The 24,926-nt window shown below is 36.4% G+C and overlaps 2 protein-coding genes across 2 annotated transcripts; both read right to left on the bottom strand.

Annotated features, from left to right (window-relative positions):
* Positions 1–5,319: 5,319 nt before the first annotated feature.
* Positions 5,320–8,392, bottom strand: LOC149003297 (putative WRKY transcription factor 21). The gene is made up of 3 exons (XM_089138119.1): positions 6,827–8,392; positions 6,618–6,743; positions 5,320–5,839 (listed from the first exon to the last, which is right to left on the bottom strand). Exons 1-3 carry the CDS (start codon positions 7,600–7,602, stop codon positions 5,695–5,697), a joined length of 1,047 nt encoding a protein of 348 aa, XP_088994245.1. The 5' UTR covers positions 7,603–8,392; the 3' UTR covers positions 5,320–5,694.
* A 10,235-nt stretch (positions 8,393–18,627) lies between these two features.
* Positions 18,628–24,317, bottom strand: LOC149003296 (Signal recognition particle, SRP9/SRP14 subunit). The gene is made up of 4 exons (XM_089138393.1): positions 24,146–24,317; positions 23,982–24,050; positions 19,053–19,146; positions 18,628–18,871 (listed from the first exon to the last, which is right to left on the bottom strand). Exons 1-4 carry the CDS (start codon positions 24,215–24,217, stop codon positions 18,795–18,797), a joined length of 312 nt encoding a protein of 103 aa, XP_088994519.1. The 5' UTR covers positions 24,218–24,317; the 3' UTR covers positions 18,628–18,794.
* Between the last annotated feature and the right edge of the window lie 609 nt (positions 24,318–24,926).

The following is a 24,926-nucleotide window of genomic DNA, read 5'->3' as shown; positions in this document are numbered from 1 at the left end:
TCTTAAGGCTCACTTTGTTCTTTGGGAACATAGAAATGGGTGTTGCCGGATGTGTTTCTGATCCTACTGTTTTCCTGCAAAACAAAAGAATACCACAGACACTCCAGAAGAGTGTTACAAAACACATCATTACTGCAAAACTGAACCGGACGTTTGCGTTTGACAATTATGGTCCTACTGATTTCATGACGTGTTTTGCTCCTCTCCTAGGAAGAAATTTCTATGAGTGCCCAATGAGTTATAGGATTCAGCCACGTATAAGGGAATTTCAATCCAATGAATGCTCTTTGGATTATAATGTTATATGTGGCTGAATCCTATGAGTCTATGACTCATTGTGCACTCATTGGAAGACCCCGTCGAGCAGAGGATCCAAACTCCTTCATGAGAGAGTTGAAGAAGAAACAGAACTCAGATCCAAGAATAATTGGATCCAATCACATTCTATAAGTTCACATAGTTTGGATTGAAAAGGCCCATAAGGCAGTGGAGCTCCAAATAGTTTGACAGGCTTGATTTGATTACAAATCAGACTGCCCCAAGCCCATGTTTGATCTAATTCATGTTGGCCTAGTCAAACTTGGCTTGTCCCTTGAGTTGGGCTTTTTTTGGATCGAAAACTGGTATGCCAAGGTCCCTTTCTTTGAACTGAGATTGCCAACACAACTGAACCAGAAAATGCTTAAGCATTTGAATAACTGGGGTGGAATTCTAGTTCTGCTTGTTTAGGTAGGGTTTGGTGGCCCTTCTGTTCGTTTCTGATTTCGAAGATCCTTTGAGGATGAGTAACCGCGGATTTCCAAGCTGAACAAGAAGCTGATCACTGGATTGAATCTTCCAGAACTAGATCCAGTATTCAGTTCATCAAGCTTCAGCTGAACCTAAACCAGATGATCATCAAGGGAAGAAAAAAGAATTGGCAAAGGATCTGAATTGGCTTTGCTTAGGGTGTTGATTAAAACCGTGTTGGCCCGCACCGGCCCATACCCCCAGGTTCGGTTCAAGCTTGGCCCAACTTTTTAACCTGAAGGGAAGCCTGGTTACAAATTAATTAGCCCTGGTAGGGTTCGCGTTTAGCCCTTGGGCCAACCCATCCCGGCCCTACCTGACACTATGCTAATTAAATTAAATTAGGATTACGCGCATAAATTGAGTTTGAATAACCAAATAACTCAGTACCCATTAACCCTAAAAACTCGAACATATTCCAACTTCAATAATCGTATCAATCTCTTCAACTCCATCACTCCAAGACTCCAAATCTCTTCAAGACTTCAGCTGTCATTGAAGATAATTGGAAGATCTGAGATCTTCACCTTCTCAACCTACTATCCAAGGTTATAATACTGTGCTACAGTTCAAGTAAGCAAAGGAGATCTTAGCCAAGATAAAAAAAGAATAATAATAATTAGAGTAGTAGAATATGCTTGTTCTTTTGTTTTCAGTAGAACAAATCATGTAGGTGTATATCTAATAAGCAAGAAATGAATAAAAAAATGGGTGTTAGGGTTAATTAGGAATGACCTAAACCTATTAGGGTAAATCAGGCGGGCTTTGAAGAACCTTGGCAAGAAAGGGTTTGAGTTGGAACTTTTAAGCCCTAATAAAATTGAGTAGGGTTTGGGTTTAGGCATAGGTCCTAGGGGAAGGTTGAGTTTAGATTAGGCTGACCCAACCCGATCCATTGACATCGCCTACATATTTTAACTCAAGGAAACTCGACAATATTATGTAACCTAGAATAAGTGCCAAGGGTTAATTTCGAGCTTCTCGAATGGAGAAGAAGCTAACAACCCAATTAAATTTATTCCAATCAAGTCATCATAGGGGCTAGTGTTACATGAGTCTAGATCATCGCTCCGTTAGGACTTAGGAGAGAGGTATGTGCTCCCCTGACATTTATTTATCATACAATATAGATGAGTCCACATTGGATCCATTAGGAGATCCACCTCTGATTTATATTGTTAGTATTCAGAGGTGGGTCCCACTCAATTGTGTGGTACAAAAGCTCAGGTAGCACATACCCTTCCCCTAGGGATGTCAATTTGCAATTCGAACCATTAAAACTTAACAAAATCGAGCCTGCTATAGCTCGAATCAGACCAAACCAAATATTAATGGACTATGTTTGGGTTGAGAGGGGCAAAACCCTAACAATTTAGACTGGTTTGGGCCAGCCCTATGACCTGTTAGCCTGTTAGTTCTACTAAAGTGTAGTTTTGGAGAAATTTTAGTAGACGGAAAAAAAACTATCCTCTATTGTACACAACAATGCATTTTTGTGCCAAATAATTGGCTGAGATTAAAAGTTTAATTTTAAATTTTAAAAATCCTCAAGTCTTGTATTTACTTTGTTTTCTTTGCCAATCATTTAGTATATATGTGTATTGTTGTGCATAGTAGACGATGTTTTCCCTGAATAGACTAATTCTACTAAGGCTGTTAGTTTTCTTTCATCTTTTTTGTGAGAGGTCTTCGTTTTTAGTAAGATAGTTTTAAACATAGAGTTTTTCTATTTAATAGCACCAACATTTATTTAACATTATTAGGTTCAATTTTGAGCTTCAGTTCTCTAACATTTTTCAACTTTAACTTATACTGAGTGCCATCAAAATATCTTTTGTTTCAAATGCTTTCTATTTTCTACTCCAAATTTATTGTTGAGAATGAATAGTAATGATCTCAAGCCGTCTCTACTAGAATCCAAATGGTTAGCACAAACTGTTAGCCAACCAGAACCCAAACAACACCAAATCAAAATCAAACCGAAACTATTATTTTGCAAATTAGCCATATTTGGACTTAGTGCCTTTCAGCTTGAAACCATTAAGCCCATACTAAAACCGCTCCAAACCGTACTGTTGACACCCTTACTCTCCCTGACAAAGAGGTGATCCAAACGAGAAGCCATTGGGCTTACAAGTAGGAAACAATAGCAAAAAGGTCAAGGAGGCAAAGGACCCAACAACCCCTCCCCAAGCCAAAGTGGGTGGTGGTGGTGGAATGTGGATTGGTGAGTGGACCAGCCAACAAACACTTAGAAACCACAAAATATTCAAAAGAAAACAAAAAATAAATTAGATTTCAAGATACTGCTTAAGTATATAGATTCTAAATCATTATCTCCTCTCAATCTTAATCCAATGTCTCTTTTTGGATCATCATCACAAGATGAATTCATTGATTTTCTAGACCCAAATAATTATCTATTAAAGGGAAAAGAAAGGATGAATGCAAATATAGGTCTCCTCAGACCTCACACGTCTCCCCTGGATGAAAAGATTGATTAGAAAACCAAATAAAAGATTGAACCGTTTAGATACGAGTGTTGAAGAAGCAGCAAATCATGGATGATGACATGTTCCCACTAAGAAACAAAGAATCACTTGTGCACATAAAATAGAATATATTGAAAGAAATCAAGTCAATTTAATGTGAGTCACTGGAGATCATGATCATCACCATTAGCAATTAGAATAAAATCAAAAGGAAGGTGGGTTTGGTTCCACTTTAGACAAATCACATAAGGCCAACAAGCCAAGGAATAAAATTCAGGCAAAGGGTTCATCACATAATGGACTATTTGTCAGGCCGTAGAAAGTAGAAACTTCTATTTGTTTATTGCTGCAAAGACAGGTATAGTCAAAAGAAAGATGACAAAAACCAATAAATGCAGAGCTTCACATGTTAAGACCTCTTCTGGTATACATGAAAATTTAAGGGAAAAAAAAACCCAGATGGGTTCCTAATTTTTCTTTTGAAGAACCCAACAAGATTGAAAAATTCCAGAGGAAATCCTTTCATGCATTAGCATTCCATTTTTTGATACTTCCATGTGTGAAGCTCTGCTTCACTTCCTTAGGACGACAATGACAGTCCAGTCCAAAATGACACAAACACTCAATTTCAAACCAACCCAAACAGAGCTGAGAAACAGGGGAAGCTAATCCCATATCATTCCCCTGTTCCATATCCATCATTCCCCAACTCCAATTGGGTGAGATAACCATGATAAATAGCTCCTTTTTACCCCTCACTCCACTTTCCCTAAAATCTTAAAGAGAATATCCAATTTTGGACAGTTATAAAACCAAGAAGAAAGAGAAAGTACTATAAAACTAAAATTGATCAAATTGAGAGAGACCCATAAGCTCCACTTGGAACTGCAAAAAGTTGTCTCAAATTTTCTTTTAGCATTTCAGTTAGCTGTCATGAATATTCCATTCTCTATCACTTCTGTTGGAATTAGATTCATGTCTGAGGTTCATTTCCACCCTCGGTTAGCCTCATAAAAAGCAGAGATACCCTTGGTAGTGCTACCACCAAAGATGCCTTACCTGGGGGATTACTAGATAACAAAGAAAAATCACATTCCTCATTGTTGGACAGATATAATTACCTCCAAAGGGAGTAGGAGAGTCAAATTTTAATCTATTACACATCAAAGCTTGAAAAGCAAGCCAGAAATCCTCTGCAACTCACTAACAAAGAATGTTATAGGTAAAAAAGTTGATTAAACTCATACGTTACACTTGACACACCAATGCTTCAAAATTGACCCTGTAAAAGAATTTACTCCCAGTTTCAGTGTAATACATCCACAAATTTACACAATATAGGCTCAGAAAGCCAAACAGACATCCACAAAGAGAAGTAATGACATCCATCTTTTAAAGTAAACAAAATGATCCATGATCTAGACACATATGACTAGTGTGCTAACATCCATTTTTGTAACCCTGATTCATTCACTAAAGCAACCAGACAGGAAGTTTTGGAATTAACTTCATTATCCAAAGCTTTTGGTCCATGCAACTGCCAAGATAACCTAGGAGGACATTAATCTCCAGAACACTTTAAGCAGCTGTAATTGATATTTTATACTATTTGAAACACCTACCAACATACAGAAACTTGATGGCAAGAGTACTCCAATGAAAGCATGGTTATTTTTTGGGAGAACACTAAAACATCACCCTTTTTGTTAGTGAAGGAGACACAATACATTATTAGTTACAAAAAAGTCAAACACAACAACATAATCAAGGACAATTTGTTTCTCATCCGCACTTAACATGCAATATTTCTTCTTTTTTTTCCGGGGGAAGTGGGGAAGAGATTATGAGGCCAGAGATAGATCAAGGTCTTCTTTTTTCTTTCTTTTTTGAAGGTTCACCAGCCTCAATATGCAAGCAACCTGCTGAAGCCACTAAGTATTTTTTCTTTCTTACATAAACTAAAATCTAGACTAATAATAGAAACTGTAGAAATTCGGCGCAGGCGAAGATGCCTTCAATGTTTAGGTAACAGATACGATAAGACAAAAACAAATATATTAGGAAACTAGTTCCACTTCCAACAGAGAGAATTAAACTGCACAAACTGCAGCGAAAGGAACTGGGATTGAAACAGATTGTTGGTTGTCACAGAAGAACTATATTCTTACAATTTACAACCCCTTGTTCTTTGTAGAGGTTTTATACGGTTCAGTGCTTTAATATACCTGCCTGTGCCAACCACATCAACAAAACCAGAAGAGCCTCCTATTCTTGCCAGCAAATTACCCCATCATCTGTTATCTCAACTTTGAACCATACATATGTACAGGAGCAATTCACAACCAGTTGATGAGGTTAAACACGGACAGTGTGGCTCGAAACTGATCTTTCTGATGCATATTCTGAACTCTATTTAAGTTTGAGCAGATTGGGTTACCAATCTAGAGTGATTATGCTCGCCTTCGTAAGTAACAATAAGCATTGAGGGATCTTCTAGGCACCTCTCAACATGCTTCCTTGCAGGACAACCTCTCATGCTGCTACATTTATAGTATCCCCTGCATAGAACCGGGTACTCTCAGTACTCATACTTTGTTCTAAATGCAATCTATGATATTAACAACATATGAAATGCACCACAGACAACGTTAGGTACTAGAGAAAGAATTGAAAATTTTGAAGGTTGACAAATACATGGTACATTGAGCATAATGCAGTTCGCATTGAAGTCATAAGTGAGCAATTACAGATCACTTTACAGCCCTGCTGCAGCTATTGAAAAGCTGGTGATTAGTTCCTTCTTAATAATTCTGCAGTCTATATTCTGGCAACTTGGTCAAACCAAATGAAATCGTGCTCGTGTAATGTCATTTCAACAGACCCTTGCCGTATTATTCAACCCTTGGTCCATTCACTAGCTTTGGTCAGATAAACTCAAAATTGCTTAAGTGAAGCAACAGTAAATGAGGTAATGACTCACAATACAATATGTGGGAAGCACTGCCAATTAAGAGACCATTCACAATCAGTTAGTGAGTTAATTTTCCAATGAATCAAGGCCTACAACATTCCCATCCTTTCCACTGCAAAATTCTGTTTTAAGTATGACAACACCAACAGAAGCAATGGAGAATTTTGGGAAAGATCAAACTGGAAGACTGAAATCACAACTACATCAAGTGCTCAGACATAGATGGATTTTCCTTTCAATTGGAGACTCAAAAAATTCATCCATAGAAAGTAGGAATGGTTCATTATAAAATATTTAAAATCATCGGCCAGACCTAAGGGTTCCAAGCATAAATCATGTGGTACTCCAGAAAAATGTAGACATACCTAGGGTGTGGAGAACCCTTGATCGGCTTCTGCCCATATTTCCTCCAAGAAAACTCATCAGGAGGGATATCTGCCAGCTTGTTACTGATGGCAGGCACCTTAATCGATCTCTTGACCCTGAGTTTCCTACAATCAAAATAAAACAGTCGTTGACAATTAAAATTTATCAAGCAGCATTAAGTGAAACTTAGTTAGGGACTGAAGCTAACCTCCTCTTGGAACAATGGCATCTACCACTGGTTCCACATTTGACACTCCCATCTTCTCCCCTACCAGAGCACCTCTTCTTGGAAGACTGTTGAGAGTTCCGGTCAGATGACTCAGGTGCACCGATTAAATGGAAGGAACTTCCATCCACACCACTATCCATACTCAGAGATGAGATGAAAGATCGAGTGGATGACATAGTAGGTGTACAACTAGAGGTATCAAACTTGAGGTTTATGCTGTTACTCCTGCGATACATCATATCAGCTTGAAATTTCATCTGTTGCTGCTGAAACTGAAGCCTTTGTTGTTGGTGATGTTGGAAGATTTGATACTGAGTAGCTGGCGTTTGCTGAACAAGTTGGAGAGGATTCTTAGATGTAGAAGCCATTTCCAGTGCTGGGTTTTCAAGAAGCATTTTTTGGGTAAATTGTATCTTTGAATTCTTAGCTATTTCAGCTACCTGGACAGGGTTGTCAAGAAAATTAGCAGGCCGGAGACGTTGTAGATGGTTAGGTGAAGAGTCAACTTTAGAAACTGGGTTGTCAAGGTAGACACTTTGGTGGATATGGGATTGAAATTTTCTGAACTTTCGAACTCTTGCATGACCCAAACCATTACCAAGGAGAGACACAACTCTCTTGAACTTGATCACAGCGTCCTCAGCTTCCACCATCAACTTTCTGTGCTGAACTTGATCCTGGGATTGAGATAGGAGGCTAAGAAACTTATGGCATGCCTCTACAGCAGCTTTGTTAGTTTCTTCCACTTCCTCCATGTCTTCTCCGATTCAAGGACCAAGCGTTAGTTCTGTCAAAACCCTAGAAGAAACCCAGATGGTTGAACATCATAGAACTTGGAAATATTATCTCCAGGAAGCAGATCTCCTAAAACCCATTTGTGAAAGAAACAAAGGAAGTAAACCCAGATGGGTCTTCAACAAAAATAAGAGAAATATTCAAACTTTTTGATTCCCAGCAGATTTTCTCATCTGAGAGCGAGAAAGGAATCAAATTAAGCTGGTAATGATTAATGCGAAGATCGAAAAAGGAAAGTTAAAATAAAAGTAACCCATTAGTAGATTAAGAGTTCTGTTTAAACAGGTAGGCCGTTAAAATTACATAATGGAAAAACACCACCAAAGAAACAACAAGCGAACAAGGAAGAGGAAGAAGACGATGTTGGAAACCCTAGATTTATCCATGACAATTCAGAGAACGAGAATAGAAGTGGGTGTGAAAGGGAAGACTTCTTAGCCGGCGCAGAATTGAAATGGAAAAAAGGCAAAACTGGTTCTCATCTTTCGATATTAATATATAATAAAATAAGTGAAAACAAATAATTAAAAGGAAAAAGGTAATGGATGATTAGAAGAATGACATCTCATAAAAATCAACAACTGAGAGATTTTCAAAACCCAAAAAACAAAGAAAATGGGAGGGAGATAGAGAGACAGAGACAGAGAGAGAGCAGAGAGAAGTCAGGGTTCTCAGGCCTCAGAGGCGCATGTAAAACTAGCAGAGAAACAGAGAGAGGAAGAAAGAGAGAAGAAGAAACTATTAATTCAGGCTGGTCTCCTCTCATGGAGAAAGAAAACTGCCGTTTGTATCAGTGTCACAGACAGGAAGGTGGGCCCTTCTGTTATTCCTTTTTTATTTTTTCTATGAACTTTTTTGTGATTTAGAAATTCTTATTGTTGAAATTGAAATGGATATCCAAAATTATATTTATTTGGGTTCAGAGGTTATCCAAATTTCAGATAAAAGAAAGAAGGGGGATTGTAATTGGATGGGGATAGTTTCTATTTTTGAATATTTTTAAATAGATTCTAATAATTTTTATTGAGTTTAAAGAGTTTTCAAATAATTATTTTTTAAATGTCAATTTCCTTAAATAACTGTGTTCACTGATTAAATACAAAATTTCAACTATTTATTATTATTGATGAGAAGCAGCAACTATAGGGTGTTATTTAATTTGAAGGACTTGAGCTTTGTTGACCCTATTGAATGAAATTACAACTATCAGAAAGAAAAAAATAAAATAAAATATAGTGTTATAAAATAATAATTGTTGTAGATTGGGTGAATCATACTTTGATTCTTTCGAAGATGGTTACTGTTTGGTCATGCTATAAATTCGGGTCTTGTTTGGGTCCTGCACATTAAATAATGCGCAGGACCATCAAGCCACACACTATGGGCCGTCGGATCAAAATTTCGCTTGAAATTTCGATATCGACCATTGAAATTCTAGGGTCGAGATTCAATTTCAACTAAGATGATCTGACAATCAAAAATCTCGACTTGATGGTCATGCAAATTAAGCAATTTCCCTAAAATCTAAATCTTCAAATCCTGAATTGGGTTCTCAATCCCCTCTTTCTTTTTCTTTTTATTATTTTTTTAATTTTTAGTTTTTAATATTTTTATTTAACTTATTATTATTATTTTTATGAGTTATAGATTATAGAGTAGAGTATGGTAGATGAGGAGATAACCTGTCAAGGTAGCTTTCAAGAATAGGCTTTCTTGACTTGCATTAGTTATACAATACTAGGATAATGACAAAATTTGAGCATAGGTTTGGTACCAAACCTCTAAAAGTATTGTATTTTCTTTTTCATGAAAAGACCTCCTAAAGTTAATTGCTTAGATAGAGAAGAAAGAGAGAATATCAAATGAAATGTTTCAAGCATCCGAAGGTTTGTTGTTAAGACATAGAAGACACAAAGAAAATCAAATAAAATGTTTCAAGCATAAGATATGACAAATGTGGTTACTAGCTGTTGTCCATGGTATCACAGTCATTGTCTCTTAGTTTTTAGACTGTAACATCGCTTTTGTATCTAACAAATTCGACTGAATATCGGATTTCTTAACAAGGAAGGCCATGTCGATTTCAAGCCTAACAAAATGGTCCTGTTCTGATAGGTAGTTGGTGGAATTATGTTCACCTTTCCTTTTTGCTCACTTTCAATGGAAGTGCTAGTTATCAAAAAAAAAATGTGGTTTCTCTGAATTTGAGGTATCTTAGTTCAAATTTTCTTGCTTGAATGAAATAGTCATTAATCAAAGCCCGAAACAAAGAAAAGAGAATGTAGAAAAAGAGCGAGGAAAAGAAAAAGGGAGTTCAGATCGTCTTCTTTGACGAGTGCTCCCCTGACAGCTGTTAACTACAAATTCCAGGAGACCCACAGGGTTAGGTGATGTGATTTATTTTTTTAAAACATTTTTTTTTTACTTGTGGGCTCCACATAATTTGTGGTTGTAAAGTTATCAGGGGAGATGATCCACACTCAAAAAATTACAACCTACTAATTGGCAAGAAGGAAGAATTTAAGACCCATAGGAGACGACAATAGTCATGTTGTAGGGTATTCACAATTTTTTTTCCTTCTTTTGTTTTGGGGGTGGGGGTGTGGTAGGAAAGAAATTGTAATTTAGTAAAAACATCACAATAGATGGCTTTCCAAATTGAATCAAGAGACCTAGAGTTGGAAGTCCATCTTCTCAGATTGTGCTCCCACCATAAATGAGAGATCAGCACGTTGAACACCAATTACCTATTGCATCACAAATAAAAGTGTTTGTAATGTGTCTCAAAAACCAAACTCAATCCTAAGAGAAACCAAATGAGTAGATGAAGCGGGGCCAAATGGTGATAATGGTTTTCACCCATAATGAGCAAGAGCAGGGATAGAGGAAGAAGAAGCGGTCAACATCTTTGGGACCATTTCAACAAAGGATACAATTGAGACTAACGTTAGGTGCCAGTTGGAGTAGAAAACCTAAGGATTGAGAACGCAAAGGATAAGGGATCTCCAAGTAGAGAAGGTGTGGTGAAGAATGTGACCTCTGAACTAAATTACGGATGTCAAGTAACTATGGGGAAAGGGCGTTGGACAAAGTTCCAGACAGAGAACGACAAAAGTTAATCAAGTAGCGAAGTCTCGCAGAGAGGTTGAGGGGGGGGGGGGGAGGTTGTTCCTGCAGAAGAAAAGGGCATTAGAAATTAACTAATTGAAGAATAATTTTGCCTTTTACTTCCACTGAGAACCGAAAGATAAGTTCACAATACTCTAATGTTTGGATAAAAAATCCCCATGATCATATGATATTCTTTTTTATTAATTAAATAAATACCCAAATCCCAACAAATAAATTGATAGATGATTAATCAATATAATTAACCAAGGTTCAATGATCATGGACAGTTGGGTTTGGCATATAAGATTTGGCTCATTTGGTTGTACATGGATGTACACCTAATTGTTAATTTTTTAGGGTAGAAGCTAATTGTTAACTTTTTTGATTGTTATAATAGATTTTCCTCTTTCCATATAAATAAATTAAAAAGGAAAAAACAAAAAAACAAAACTAGATTGCCCTCATATGAGTTATGACATGATCTTTGAAAACTATTAGTGCAATGCAATTTCTTCTTTAGAAACACAAAGAATTAAAAAATTGACTTCTCCTCACAACTTGTCAAACAATTCTTATCGTTTTCTTGGTCATCAAACATTACCATTTGGAAGGTGGGGCCTTGTTAAGGTATTTGCACCTTCGTTACAATGATGCCAATTCAATTTCAAGCTTTTGTCAAATCTTTCAATTCTTTTCTAAACAAACCTTTCTTTACTCTTATATATTGAATTTGAAAGATAAATTTAAGAGTTTTTTACGTGTAGGTTTCATTAATGGACCATAAACTAATGTTGGGTCCCTTTAGTACAAAATATTATATGTGGGTCCCAACCACACTAATGCTATTAGTCACTGTTAAATATATTCAAATTTCAAACTTGAAATGACCAAAATATCCATCAGATTATTCAATACATTGGGTAATGACTAAAATGCCCTTTAGCTATTAATAATAAATAACTAATATATATAATACAATATATTAAATAATTTGAAGGATATTTTGGTCTCCCTAGGTTTGAAATTTGAATATACTTAACGGCGGCAAACGACGTTAGTGTTGTTAGACACGTGATATATTATACTAAGGGGACCCAACATTAGTTTATGGTCCACTATGAGAACCTATAGTTAGAAAACTCTAAATTTAAAAACGATCTCAGACATCAGTTTTCGTTTTCAGAAAACAAAAGAACGGGTGGTAAGTGTTTATTATAATTACTCTTTCCTTTGCTCTTAAATAACAAATGATGAGAAAGTGATGTGAATAATAATGCTTAAATTCTCTTAGAAAAACATAAACTTGATAAAATGATCCCAAAGGTAAAGTCCTTTCTGTCCTTGTTGAAGACCAGATTTCTACTTGCTTATAATTGGGAATATACCTAAATGCGTTTATCAAATCCTCATTTCAAAAAAAAAAAGTGTATTTGCATTGTAAAAAGACTAAATTGACTTTGCACAAGAAATGATCTCCTAGAACAAAAAGGTTATCAAACACATACTAAAAAGAGTATTGACCCCAAAAATTCTTGAATTTAATAAATTTTTCATCAATTTTGTGAGGACTTAGAACACTTTTCTTCAGCTCAGATGTGTGGAAAAAACAAATCCTCTCTTTACCATGAATGGAGAGAAATAAGATTCAATAGGAACTAGTGTTGAACAGAAAGGTTATCAAAAACATACTAAAAAGACTATTGACCCCAAAAATTCTTGAATTTAATCAATTTTTCATCAATTTTGTGAGGACTTAAAACACTTTTCTTCAGCTCAGATGTGAAAAAAATAAAAATAAAGCCTCTCTTTGCCATATGACTGGAGAGAAATAAGATTCGATAGGAACTAGTGTTGAACCACCTAATTTCTATAGATGTTGAGTTAAAAAGAGCAAATATTGGTTCTTAACTAAGACATCTTGAGCCAAAAACACTCCCAAATCCAAATTACAATTTTCCAATGCGAAAAGATGACTTCTAGTGTGTAGGTTGATGGTTACAAATTTATTATTTTTATTTTAATGTACTCAATATTTGCATTCTATTTTCTTTCAAACTGGAGTTCCAAACATATCCAGGAACCAGATGTCACTGAAGATTTTTGTATATTATTTTGAGAGAGAAACACTCTTCAAAAAGGATCACTTGGGTTCCTCGGGCTCTAAAAGTAACACAAGGATTCGATAATCTCACACTGTAGATGAAGTAATTAAAAGTTAAAACCATTTGCTCATGATGGCTTCTTGCTTTGGAGAAAGATGAATCCAGTGTAAGATTTTCTATTTTGGTGGGTACCACGGTCATTGTTTTGTTAGGGTAAAACTGCAGTAATGGAGTGTTGAGGTGGCCAAGGTAAGTTTGATCTACCTAATTAACATTGGTAAAGTGGATCATAGAGAATGATGAGTGGAGTTTGAGGAATCTCCTTGATCATGACTGACGTAGCCTAATCCATGACCTCAAAGGGAAATTGAACGCTGAGATGATGTGTTCATAGAATCACTAAAGATAACAACCTTAATAATGTGGAAAGATGATGATGTAGCAGAGCGAAGATGCTCACTTGATATAGTTCAAGCTGATTAAAAAAAACACAGACCAGAAAGCAAATCTTTTAATGGGCATTAGAGATGGAAAAGCTGCCATTGCAAGTTGAGTCCATTTCAACGAGGGCTACCTGGGGCTCATGCCCAAGCTGTTCAGACTTCGGGGGTTGGGGGGTTCCCCCTTGTTTTCCCTATGAACCCATCTCCTGATCCTCGAATTCTTGGTCTCATACTGTGAAACATTGAATTTTTGTCTATGAAAACCCACCTCATCACTTGATCTTCAAATTCTTGATCTCATAGTATAAGACATCGAATTTTCATCTATGAAAACTCACCTCATCATCTAATCCTTGAATTCTTGATCTCAAACTATGAAACATTGAATTTTTGTGAACTGAGCCAACCCTTGAAAATATTATATTTCATTCAACATGAAATCACGGACGCTAGCTTTCAGTTGGTTGATTATAACACTTAAACTACTTGTATTGTGGAGAAGAAATATAACTTACAACCAAGGTGGAAAATTTTGGTGTGGTGTGCCGTGAAGGATGAGAAAGTCAAAACGAATGTGTTGCATTTGTCTATTTCTTCCTTGTCCATATTCTCTTTTTCAACTTCATGCATCTAATTGCCCAGAAAAAAAAACTTCACGCGTTGAGGAATCATGATGAGGCTAACAGATCGAATAGGCCAATTTGAATTTAAATATTCTCGCTTATTTGAGGTGGGAATTCTTTAACTTATTCTATGGTTTAGGTGATTCTGTCTGTTTCCAAACAGTGAGACCAGACTTTCTGTGTTCTTCTGAACAGTAATTGTTATCTACAGCTATTTCTGGTTGTAATTGTCACTCTCTGATTCAAGCTTCACTAGCTCACTCTTTTTCTCCTCTTCTTCCCCTTCTTTCTAGTCCTGAAACTAATGTCATGCCTCAAAAAAGATGACTTTAGGAGACATGATCAAAGAACACTGAGAAGAAAGTAGAAGTTAAAAAGCCTTGGTGCAGAAAAAAGGGATGGTGTGAAGAATATGAACATGCATGCATGGCTGCCTGTCACTTTACTGCTCTTTTCTATCTAGTTTCTGCTTCTTGTGAGAATCTTGTCCTCTATAATTAACAAGCAAGCCTGGTTCTCTTCTTTCCATGGCAACCAGAATCTCTACACCTTGACAGAGAAAGACTTCTTCTTTGTTTCATGTTGTTTTTAGCTTTTATCAGTGAATACAACTTGAAGGCACGAATCATTCAACTTTAATTATCAATAATGACTAATCTTAAAGGTGAAAATGCATAGCAAAATTTTGAACATTGTAAAAGCACGAACTCATGGAGGATGACTATTTTTTTTTATCCCTAAAATACTCTCAATTATTCAAAAAAAAAATATATATGATTTATTATGTCCAAAATTATAATTTTATATTCTCATTGAGTTTTTCATTCTAATTCTATATTAATATTAATTGTAATTAATTCTCTCCACTAAATCTATTAAAACAAACCCTCACCGAAAAGAAGAAAAAAATTGAAGAAAAACATCGGTACCACTACCAATAAATTCAATCATTTTTATACAAAGATAGGAAAAAAAAATTAATCATTTAAAATTTAGTATTAATTGTAACTAATTCTCTTAATTCAAATAAAACCCTCTTGATATTCAATGTTTAGAACCAACATTCTTAATTCTAATTAGAACTAAATGTATTAAAACAACCCTCACAAAGAACACTAAAAAAAAATAAAGAAAATGTTATTTGAAAACATCACACTATAGTCTCAATTCTCAGTATAATTAAAAATACTAAAACAACTCTCAATCCCCAAAAGGAAAAAATTATATGCATATTATTCAAGTTAAAATAATTAAAATTGTTATATTAATGCTTAAGAAACCTATCAAGTTTATTCTTACCTTTAGACACTCTTATTATGTCTTGTCAACCTGATTTTTTTGGGTCAAAATATTTTAGGATAATTACTGTTGCCCCCTGTATTTTGATTTTATTACTAATAAAACCCTGTTCTTTACGAAATTACTGTTGCCCCCCTTCCTTATAACGGTGTTAAGTTGCCGTTAAGTTTGAATATTTAATATCTAATTTGCCCTTCATTAAAATTAAGAAACTAAAAGACGATTCTATCCTATTTATAAAACCATATTAAATGTCAATTTTACCCTAAACTTCATTTATTTGAATGAATGAAATGGACAAAATTCAACCGAGTTGGTTTCCACCTTCACAAACTTCATTAATTTTGAATTGTTACATTAATGTTTGAGTTTTATTCAACCATTCATCTAGGTATTTTATTCTTTTTTATTTTTATTTTATAAAGAATACCGGATTATAGACACTCTTAATTATGTCTTGTCAAAAGGCCAATAAAGAGTAAGTTTAGGGTATTTTGGGATTTTTCAGAAAATATTTCGATGCCGGGGGCAATATTAATTTTAGTTATAACTTTGAAGGTTGGATTAGTAATTTTGAAAGATACAGTGCATATAGTAATAAAATCAGAATAATAGTAATTATCCCAATATTTGATGATATTAATTTTATTTATAATTTTTTTTAGTAAAAAAGTGTATATATTAAAATAGAATATAATAATATGTACAAAAATTAAGATAAATATTACATACGAACATATATTTTTACTGCATCATTTGCTTTTAAATAGTTAACTAGAGATGCTAGACAAGTAGACCATGACCATCTAACTAAGAGATCAATGCTACTATAATTATTTTAAAAAATCAACAAATATTCAACATGCAATGCACGTGAAATTTTATCAGTACCTTAAAAGAATACCAATGATACGTTTTAGTTCCAATGCAACGTTCATGATTATAATTTTACAAGTACTCATAGAAAATCTTTTTTTATTACATTATGTACGAACATATATCTTTCATGCATCATCTGCTTTTAAATAGTCAACTAGAAATGCTAGACAAGTAAACCATGACGATCCAATGATACGTTTTAGTTCCAACACAACATTTGATTATAATCTTACAAGTACTCATAGAAAATCCTCAACAACAAGATGGATTCTGGCTTTAAATTAAAACCATCTGATCAAGATGGATTCTGGCTTTGGACATGAGTCATGATCATGATGGTGATGCATGTACGGCCTTTGATTGCATATTACATGCATGCATCATTGGAGAATATGCACGTATGCATGATTTGGAAGAGTACCAAATGGCCACAAAATCCAGAGATGCACTTTGGTTCCTCATTTCCAGGCAAATTTATTAAGTTCGTACACATTAATGTTTTAGTAAGTGTTCTTTTTCTTTCTTTATTCAAAATTTCAAACATTAGCATTAGGGTTCTTCTCTTTTCAAAGGCACAGAGAAACCTGCAAATTGAACGAGGAACCCACTTCCACTGTTGGGTAGGGAACCTAGTAATCATAAACATACAAATTCGATCTTTTCTTTCTACTAAAAGTTGGATAAAGCTAATCAATATTCCTTGAAAAAGTGATCAATCATCCCTTTTTTGGCCTTTTTGAGAAAAGAAGGGAGCTTACTGTTGAGTTCAGATTCTGTTCTTATGGTTTAGGTTGGATTGGTTTCCCACCTAACAACTCCATAGCTGAGCAAACTCCTATTTACTTTAACTTAAGTAAAGTTTGAGTCAAGAGAGTTCATGTACATTAGGTTGTAAGATTCTAGGGTTTTTATGCTTCAAGGATAAAATACTTTTTTTCTGGGGGCGGAATTGATGTTTGCCTGAACTAACTTATGCATACCAAGTCCAAATCCTCTACCTCCAGTACTCCTGTACCTCTAAAATTTTCCTCTTATAGTCTACCTAACATTGGTGGACCCGAGTGGTCTACATCAGATGGGTTGTGAGAGCGGATTTTTGAGGTATGGGGTATTGGAGATAGAAGATTACTTTGAATTGTATGCATACCTTAACTACATCCTCTAAAGGTTAATTTTTACATATAACTTATGTATAAAGTAAGATTTTGTCCCGAGCTCTAAAAGGTAATGGCACCTGGATCACAAGTGAACCTTGTTCCCTTCGCTATTTGAGTTGCGGGTTCAAACTCTTGACTTCATACTAAGAGGCATTAGTCTTTTGCCAATTGAGTAACTCTTCAAGATCAAAAATAAATATCCATAACGTAATGGAGTCCATATCACTTGCACAAACCAGTAAGTGAATATAAACCTAAAAGCCAACCACATCTTACTTTCCCCAATTAAATGGGGAATCCCTAAATAGAGATGGCTATAAAGATAAAATACCAATGTGATTGACTCTCAGGTGTACATTCACCTACTATTATGTAAAGATTAGGTAAACATACAGTTCTATAAAGATGATTTGTTAACCAAAAAATTTCAAAGATGATTTAAACGTGACAATGTTGACTCAAGGGCCTGAAGCACATCAACCAAGTGTGTGGCAATGCTAAAATATTTGAAAAAGAACATATGATGTAGTGCTTGTTAAGTCACCACTTAGGCCTAATTTTGAGAATGGGCAACAGGTGTTATTTAATTTGAAAACAAAGGTATCTTCTAAGATTCAGATCCTTCTAGTCCAAGCCTCTCATCAGTCTTTGTCCGTCAACGGATGACGCGTGGACGAAGAATCACACCTTTTGAAAACAAATTAATTCCGACCTGTCTATTTCTAAATGGACTGATTCCGTTTCAGCCTTTGCATCTAATAGTTGAAATTTTACCCGTCCACCGCATTACCCATCCATCAGTCAAGTGGCAAGGTAAAGGACGAGGATAAACCATGGTGATTTTCCAGATAACTCCACCAGCGATGCAACACTCGTGTTTTGTTTCGCACATATTTTGGTGCCTTTTAGCTCAGATGATTGTCTAGAATCCACCACCTCCCCTGCACAACGAATCAATCAATCCAATGTTGGTTGGAGTTTAGATCACGTCCCCCAAACCACTCTCTAACGCTTTTCTACCACACATTTAACGTAGAACCCACGACTGAGTAGTGATAAAACAATTCAAAGATGGAACCTTTAATGTGTCTCACATAGACCCCCACACAAATATGTGGTAGAGAAGCGTCCCGAGAGCAGAATCTGCTACCTCGACGGGGAGATAATCCGAACTCTGTTGGGGGGATTATTCTGTAATTATTTAAACCCAGAAACCAAGCCCAATTTGCAGCCATTGAACAGCTTCATGAAAAACAGTTAATTTCCTATGGTTTGGAGGACCCTATGGCCAGCTTACAAGGAAGACATCGGGAAGAAACTTTGGCAATTGGTTGGACCCTTCAGCCTTGTATGGGTATCATATATTCAAATTCCAAAGGGAGCTACTGTTAAATGTACAAAAATGTTCAATACAGGTACAAAAAAGAAAATAGTTACTTGAAATCTCAGTTTCATCAAATGGCTCAACAAGATGGGAATTAAAGTCATCTTCTCCAACTCCAAAAATTCCCAAACCTAAGTTCCTCTGTATCCGGCACTTACTGTTTCCTACCCCTCCCTCTCTTGCTAGGCTGCACTTCTGCTTGTTCTTTTCCCGTCACTTCTGTTATATCCGCTGCAGAAAAAGTTCAATTACAGACCAAACTTGGGTCAGAATTTATGAAATCCAATCAATCAATACATAAATATGCATACACAGCTCCCTGACTGCATCATTCTGCAGCTGGGAAAAGAAAAATCTGCGGTTGGTTACTCCTACATTTTCCAATTCACAGGAAACAGAAGAAAAATAATACCATCAGGACCCCGAGCCATCAGGGTAAAGAAAATGTTGTTGAGCTTCTCCATCTTCTTAGCATCCTGTGCTTGATCTGTCTTATACTTGAGGCACTGGAAATGCAGAATTCAGAAAACATGAATAAGACCACTGCAATGCAAAATGAAGCCACTGAGAAAGAGTAACAAAAGATAAGCTTGAAATAATGAAATTCATTCAACAGCAGGATACTTCAACCAAGTATGTGAGCCAGATGAAGTCAACTAAACTATCGAGAATGTCATGAATACTGTCCCAAACAGTTGCAAATGGTATGTCACCTATAATAAGGACCCCTAACAGTCCAGCCTAGTCACTGACAGGCGCAAGATGAAATCAAGATATTGGATATGCCAAAAGTGACCTTGGCTGTGATGAGGAAAGAACCAAGTGCTCAAAATTTAATCAATAAATGAACATATATTCGATTGGAATGGCATCACTTTTACACCCTATGGGTTTTGGTTGACTGGTTTAATGTGCTTTGGTCATAGGTCCTGGTTTAGGATGATGTGCTTTGGTCATAGGTCCCATGCTTGAGTCCTCATGAGTGAAGTGTTACACAGGGCAAGGGAGTAACTGGGATTTTTCCTTGGGACTTGGGCCTGAATAGTAAACCCATGCAGGTCATGGGTTTCCTCGTTAACCTCAAAAGCCCCCACCCGTAGTTCAGATACAGCTCAATTGGGTTACAGTGAGCCCAACATTCTGAAGAAGTCATTGTAATCTCTAGCATGCTTCGAAAATAACAGCATTCACTAAAAAGAGAGAGAGAGAGAGAGAGAGAGAGGGGGAGAGGGGGAAAAAAAACACACAAAGAGAAAACAAAGTTCAAGGAAAAGCTTAATTTTGCACCCCCACAATCCATCTCCTCACAAAGACTAAAAAGGACTCAGAAGATTAAAAGATGAGATTGCATGAAGAGAATGCAGAGCAACTGGGCCAGCCATAATACTGTCAATAATATAAATAATATGATGTTATGGACATGAGATTTCAAAAAATGCACCTTGCAAAAATGGTAGATGTTGACAATTTCAACAGATTGAATGATATTCGTAGTCTGAAATTATAAGTAAATATGGAAATGGGATATTAAGAAAAACAAAAGCAAAGCACTCAATACATGGCAGCTGCCTAGTATGTACAAAATTATCACTAAGATACCAACACCATATTTTGGACCACGAAACCAAAAAAGATTATCCACATCATTCTGTATTTAAAAAGGTAAAAGCAAAAAACTATTGTTCTTTAGTGACAATGGCATAACGGGCATGAAGAACCAGAGTAACATGACTATGCCATTTGCACTCAATATATGGCAGCTGCCTAGTATGAACAAAATTATCACTAAGATACTAACACCATATTTCGGACCATGGAACCAATAAAGATTGTCAACATCATTCTCTACTTCAACAAGGTATAAGCATAAAATCATTGTTCTTTAGTGACAACGGCATAATGGGCATGAAGAACCAGAGTAACATGACTACGCCATTTATCCAAAAACACATGAACATGCGTACTAGTTAGAGACATCATGTGCAGGCACAAATATCAACCGTGAAGATAGATTCAAGGGTCTCAGCTGCTTTGCTCCAAATTCTTGATTTAAACTGAAATAAGAAAGCCTGCTACATTTACCCAACAGACCAAAACAAAGACCACCCATGGATGACAATGTATTAATTGGACCCGATCAAAATAATGAACACTAAATTATATAAGGGCCACAAATGAGACATCATCAAACACAACTCATAACTCCTATGAACTAATAAATACACGGGGTTCTACAGTTGGCTTGTCTATTTTTCAAACGTCGACAGCCTTGCTAGTTGCTACACAAACCATGAACAACCTCAAGTTTCTTGCCTGATTAACAAATGATCAATTCTAGGCTGTGTACTACAGTACTAGACATTACTCCCACACCCTAGAAGCTAATGCCTATGCCTGTATATAGCCTTTCTGAACCGAGGAGAATTTGCAACATGAAGGAATTTTAGCGCCAATCTCAAGGATATAAGATCACAATCAACAACGCTTGAAGGCCATATGCTTACCTACCAATAGTTTTGGGTGATTTCAAAGCAAACAGAAAGGATGATAGAATGCCTTCAGCTTCCATATTACAATGTATTCCAACATCTCAGCAGGTTCATGCCTTCACCATGCAGCATCCACATCTACGTTACCATGAGACCTACCCATCAATAGTAGGGAAAATTACATGGACCTCCCCTGTGTTTCCAAAATATACAGTCAACCCCATGTAAATAACAGGGTTGATGGAAGGGGAAAAAAAAAGCAAATTACTATTTAACCTCCACCTTTTCCATTTTCTTCCTAAAACACCATCTGACCGCCGAAACACAACCCACCTCACTTCCGATTCTTCTTCTGCATACCACCAGCACCAAGGACACAACTTCTCATCACTCCATCTCCTCACAACTGCCACTGTAGCCGCACCATCATTGCTGCCTACTCCACCCGCTGCCCTGCACATTGTGGCTTCATGTCTCAACACCATAGGTTGTCCAAGGAGAGGGGATGCTATAACTGCCACAGGAAAGTGAAAAATCTCCTTGGCCCAGTAAACAAAATCCTATCAAATGTATTCATAACCAAACAGATCTGCAGCTTCTGCTAAAGCACCAGTTGCCAAAAGAGCTTCAGGAAACAGAGCAGATAGGTACAATTCAATCTTCTTGTGGTGTTGTACTTCCTGGTCTGTATGTAGAATTCACCCTCAAGAACACTGGTCTCAATTTGCAGAGCAGATGCAACGGAAACAGAAGGAGGGCCCCTGATCTATCAATAGAGGGAGCAAAAAACGGGCTTTGCTCCCCTTTACAATATGAAGAAAGAAATAAGGGACTTGACGGAGAAAAAAGAAGAAAATGAGAGAATAGTTAAAGTCTGGGATAAAGCCACACTCTCCAAGAAACCCAGTGCATTTGTGGTCAGACGTCAGAATTAATTGTTTCAATAAATTTCTGAATGTTTAGTTTCCTCTTCAAAAGAGTCCCAGTTGGGAGAATGTAACAGATTCAAAAACTCAAATGGGATTTTGGCAAAACCCTTCACCTTTTCAAACATTTCTCCTCAAAAGCCTCAAAACATCGGAACCCTTTCTCTGTCTCTTGCCTCATCATCTCATGCGGCCTACCACTGCCAGCCAACATTTCTGCATCCAATAGACCGGACTCAGTTCTACCCCTCTCAGGAACCATGCATTCGCTGAAGCCCATATATCCAATCCCATTGTAACTGCCTATCATTACTCATGTCTAGTCCTACAAAGACTCTTTTGCCAAAACTAATGTTCTTCCTGAGCATTTTGAGCCCTAACCTTGCTAAATTTCTCTCTGACAAACCAGGGTTTTGTTGACTAGCTAAGGAAACAAAATCATCCCTACTTTGTTCACAAGTTTGGCAGGGACTTTGGAGAATTTTATCAATCAAAAGCATCATTCTCATGACTCATCTCATCCTCTGTGATTCACAGAAGGTGGCTTATTTACTCATAATCTAGAGAGAAAATGGAGTGCCGGAGCCCAATATTGTGTTTTTATTAATTTACTCTCCCAGTATGATGACACCTGAAAATGATTGGTCCAAACAGCTGGATGAGGAGATTAAGGAAAAGGGTTTCAACCTTTTAAAACATATGATTATGCATGCTCTATGGGTGTTTACATAAATGAAACAATTGGCATCGAAGCTAGAATTGAAGGCTTATCAAAAGTGGGGTTTCCCTGACAATGAGATTTCCATGGCATTTTCAAGTTACCTTATTTTATGACTGTTGAGAGTTGCACTCGAAATGGAAGGATTGGAAGCTGGTTGTGTTGCAAGAAGACAATGAAGAAGGAGGTCAAAGTAAAGCCCTAATTTTTGCCCCCATTTTGTTCCACGGTATGGGCAGCTTGGTAAGTTTACATCATAGTAAGGGTAATGGCTGTTCAAAATTTTAAAAAGACACCACACCAGCAACTAACGAGATGCCTTAACAGAGTGAAATGGTGTGGTCTCTTACAAAGTCTAACTTTTCAGTGAGGTCCACATGCCTTTTCTTCATGGAGAAGGAAGTGTATTTAGGCCAATTAAGGGAAGGTCTGCACAATTTACTCTTATTAACAACGCTGTATATGGCCATCCAGTTTACAACCAATGCCTGTAGGCTATTCAAAGATCAATGGAACCAGAAGGCGCAGTGTAACCCCCCTCCAAAACCCAAAAAAAGAGTTTTCTCAGTCCAACACCATAACATAGGAAAACTTTCATTTATCCATATAATTGAGGGTACCTATCACAAAACAATGGAACCAGAAGCTGCATGTCAAAAAAACTTGCTCAGTCCAAAACCATAACACAAGAGCAGTCCCAATTTTCCCTTGGTATACAACACCACTGAGGTGCATGCATCAAGACCTAGTTCTCTAGTTCCATGGACTGTCATATTCATAATAATGCAACAAATAGATATCTACGGTACAAATCTGAAAGCAATGCACAGAATTCCAAATCCAAAGTGTCGAACTAACTAAATGCAAATAAAAGGACGAACAAACATATCTATGAAAGCATTACGATATTCATAACCACTAGGTAGCAGAAGGGAAAATTCATTACGTTAAGACCAACCAATTTATTTATTCATCACAAAATGACCAACCATTGTCCGTGGAAAAATGGGAAACCCATAAGTCTTCCGCAGCTATTACACCTTTTACTTATTTCCATCAATTAAATGAATATATGTTCCTTAAAATTAGCCCATTCTGTATTGTTACTAGTTCAAGAAAAGCCCTTTCCGTACCAATTACACAGAAAAATTCCGTGATGCAATCGATAAAGGAGAATAAATAAAACTAAATAAAGGAGCAAGTGATACCTCACGATTATCAGTAACCTTGAGAACTAACTTCCCATCGCAATGCCTATACTTCATCACATACCTTGACTGTTTAAGATATTCAATGGAAATAGCATAAAAAACAGATTCAAACAATGGGTGAAGAGGGAAACAGAAATAGAAGCAAGGGCAGAAGAACATACAGATTCAGGATCCGCACGAAATAACTGTATAGATCTCTCGGCGAATTCATCCCAAGAACTGATGTACACCATTTGATCAAAAAGACAAATTGGTAAACAAAAGAAAATAGATGATTTCTTCGATGATACCGTGAAGGAAAATGATCTTCGTTTTCTCTCGCTGTTGCTTCCGATCAACAGATGGAAGGTAAAATACGAGAAGGTTTCATCGGTAGGGTTGGGCTAAGTGGATGTGGCCCAGCCAAAATTGACCCATTCGCTGGGCCCATGGGCCCCGATTTGTGACTGGTTCGATGTAACTAAAAACTTGACCCAACTTTGAACTTCGTTTATTCATCAGAGCCCAAGCCCACGACCAAGTTCAGTTTTTGTAAGAATATCTGGCCCATATGGGCTTCTAAACCTAATGCTAGCAAACCGGTTCGAATTTTAACCAAGAAAATCGATGGACCGGAATCCAGAGCATTTTCAAGCTTCATCAAATCGATAGTTGAATATAATTTACCCAAAAAATGATAATTAAAGATATTTTTCATTTACAATCTTATGTGGACAATTGCAAATTTATGCATATGTTATATTTATTTTCGAGATTTTTACGTGTGGATCCCCTTAGTGGACCATAAGTTAATGTTAGGTCCCTTGTACAATATATCACGTGTAAGTCCCAACCAAACTAACACTGTTAGCCACGATTAACTAGTGTATTCAAATTAAAATAATACAAAAAGCCATAAGCATTAATATTATAGTTGATGGATTGAAAAATAAATAGTGTTTT

The sequence above is a fragment of the Hakea prostrata genome, chromosome 10 (genome assembly GCF_041222555.1).
Source record: "Hakea prostrata isolate BN-2017 chromosome 10, UWA_Hpros_2, whole genome shotgun sequence".
Taxonomy (NCBI): Eukaryota; Viridiplantae; Streptophyta; class Magnoliopsida; order Proteales; family Proteaceae; genus Hakea; species Hakea prostrata.
This window is presented reverse-complemented; position numbering and strand designations above follow the sequence as displayed.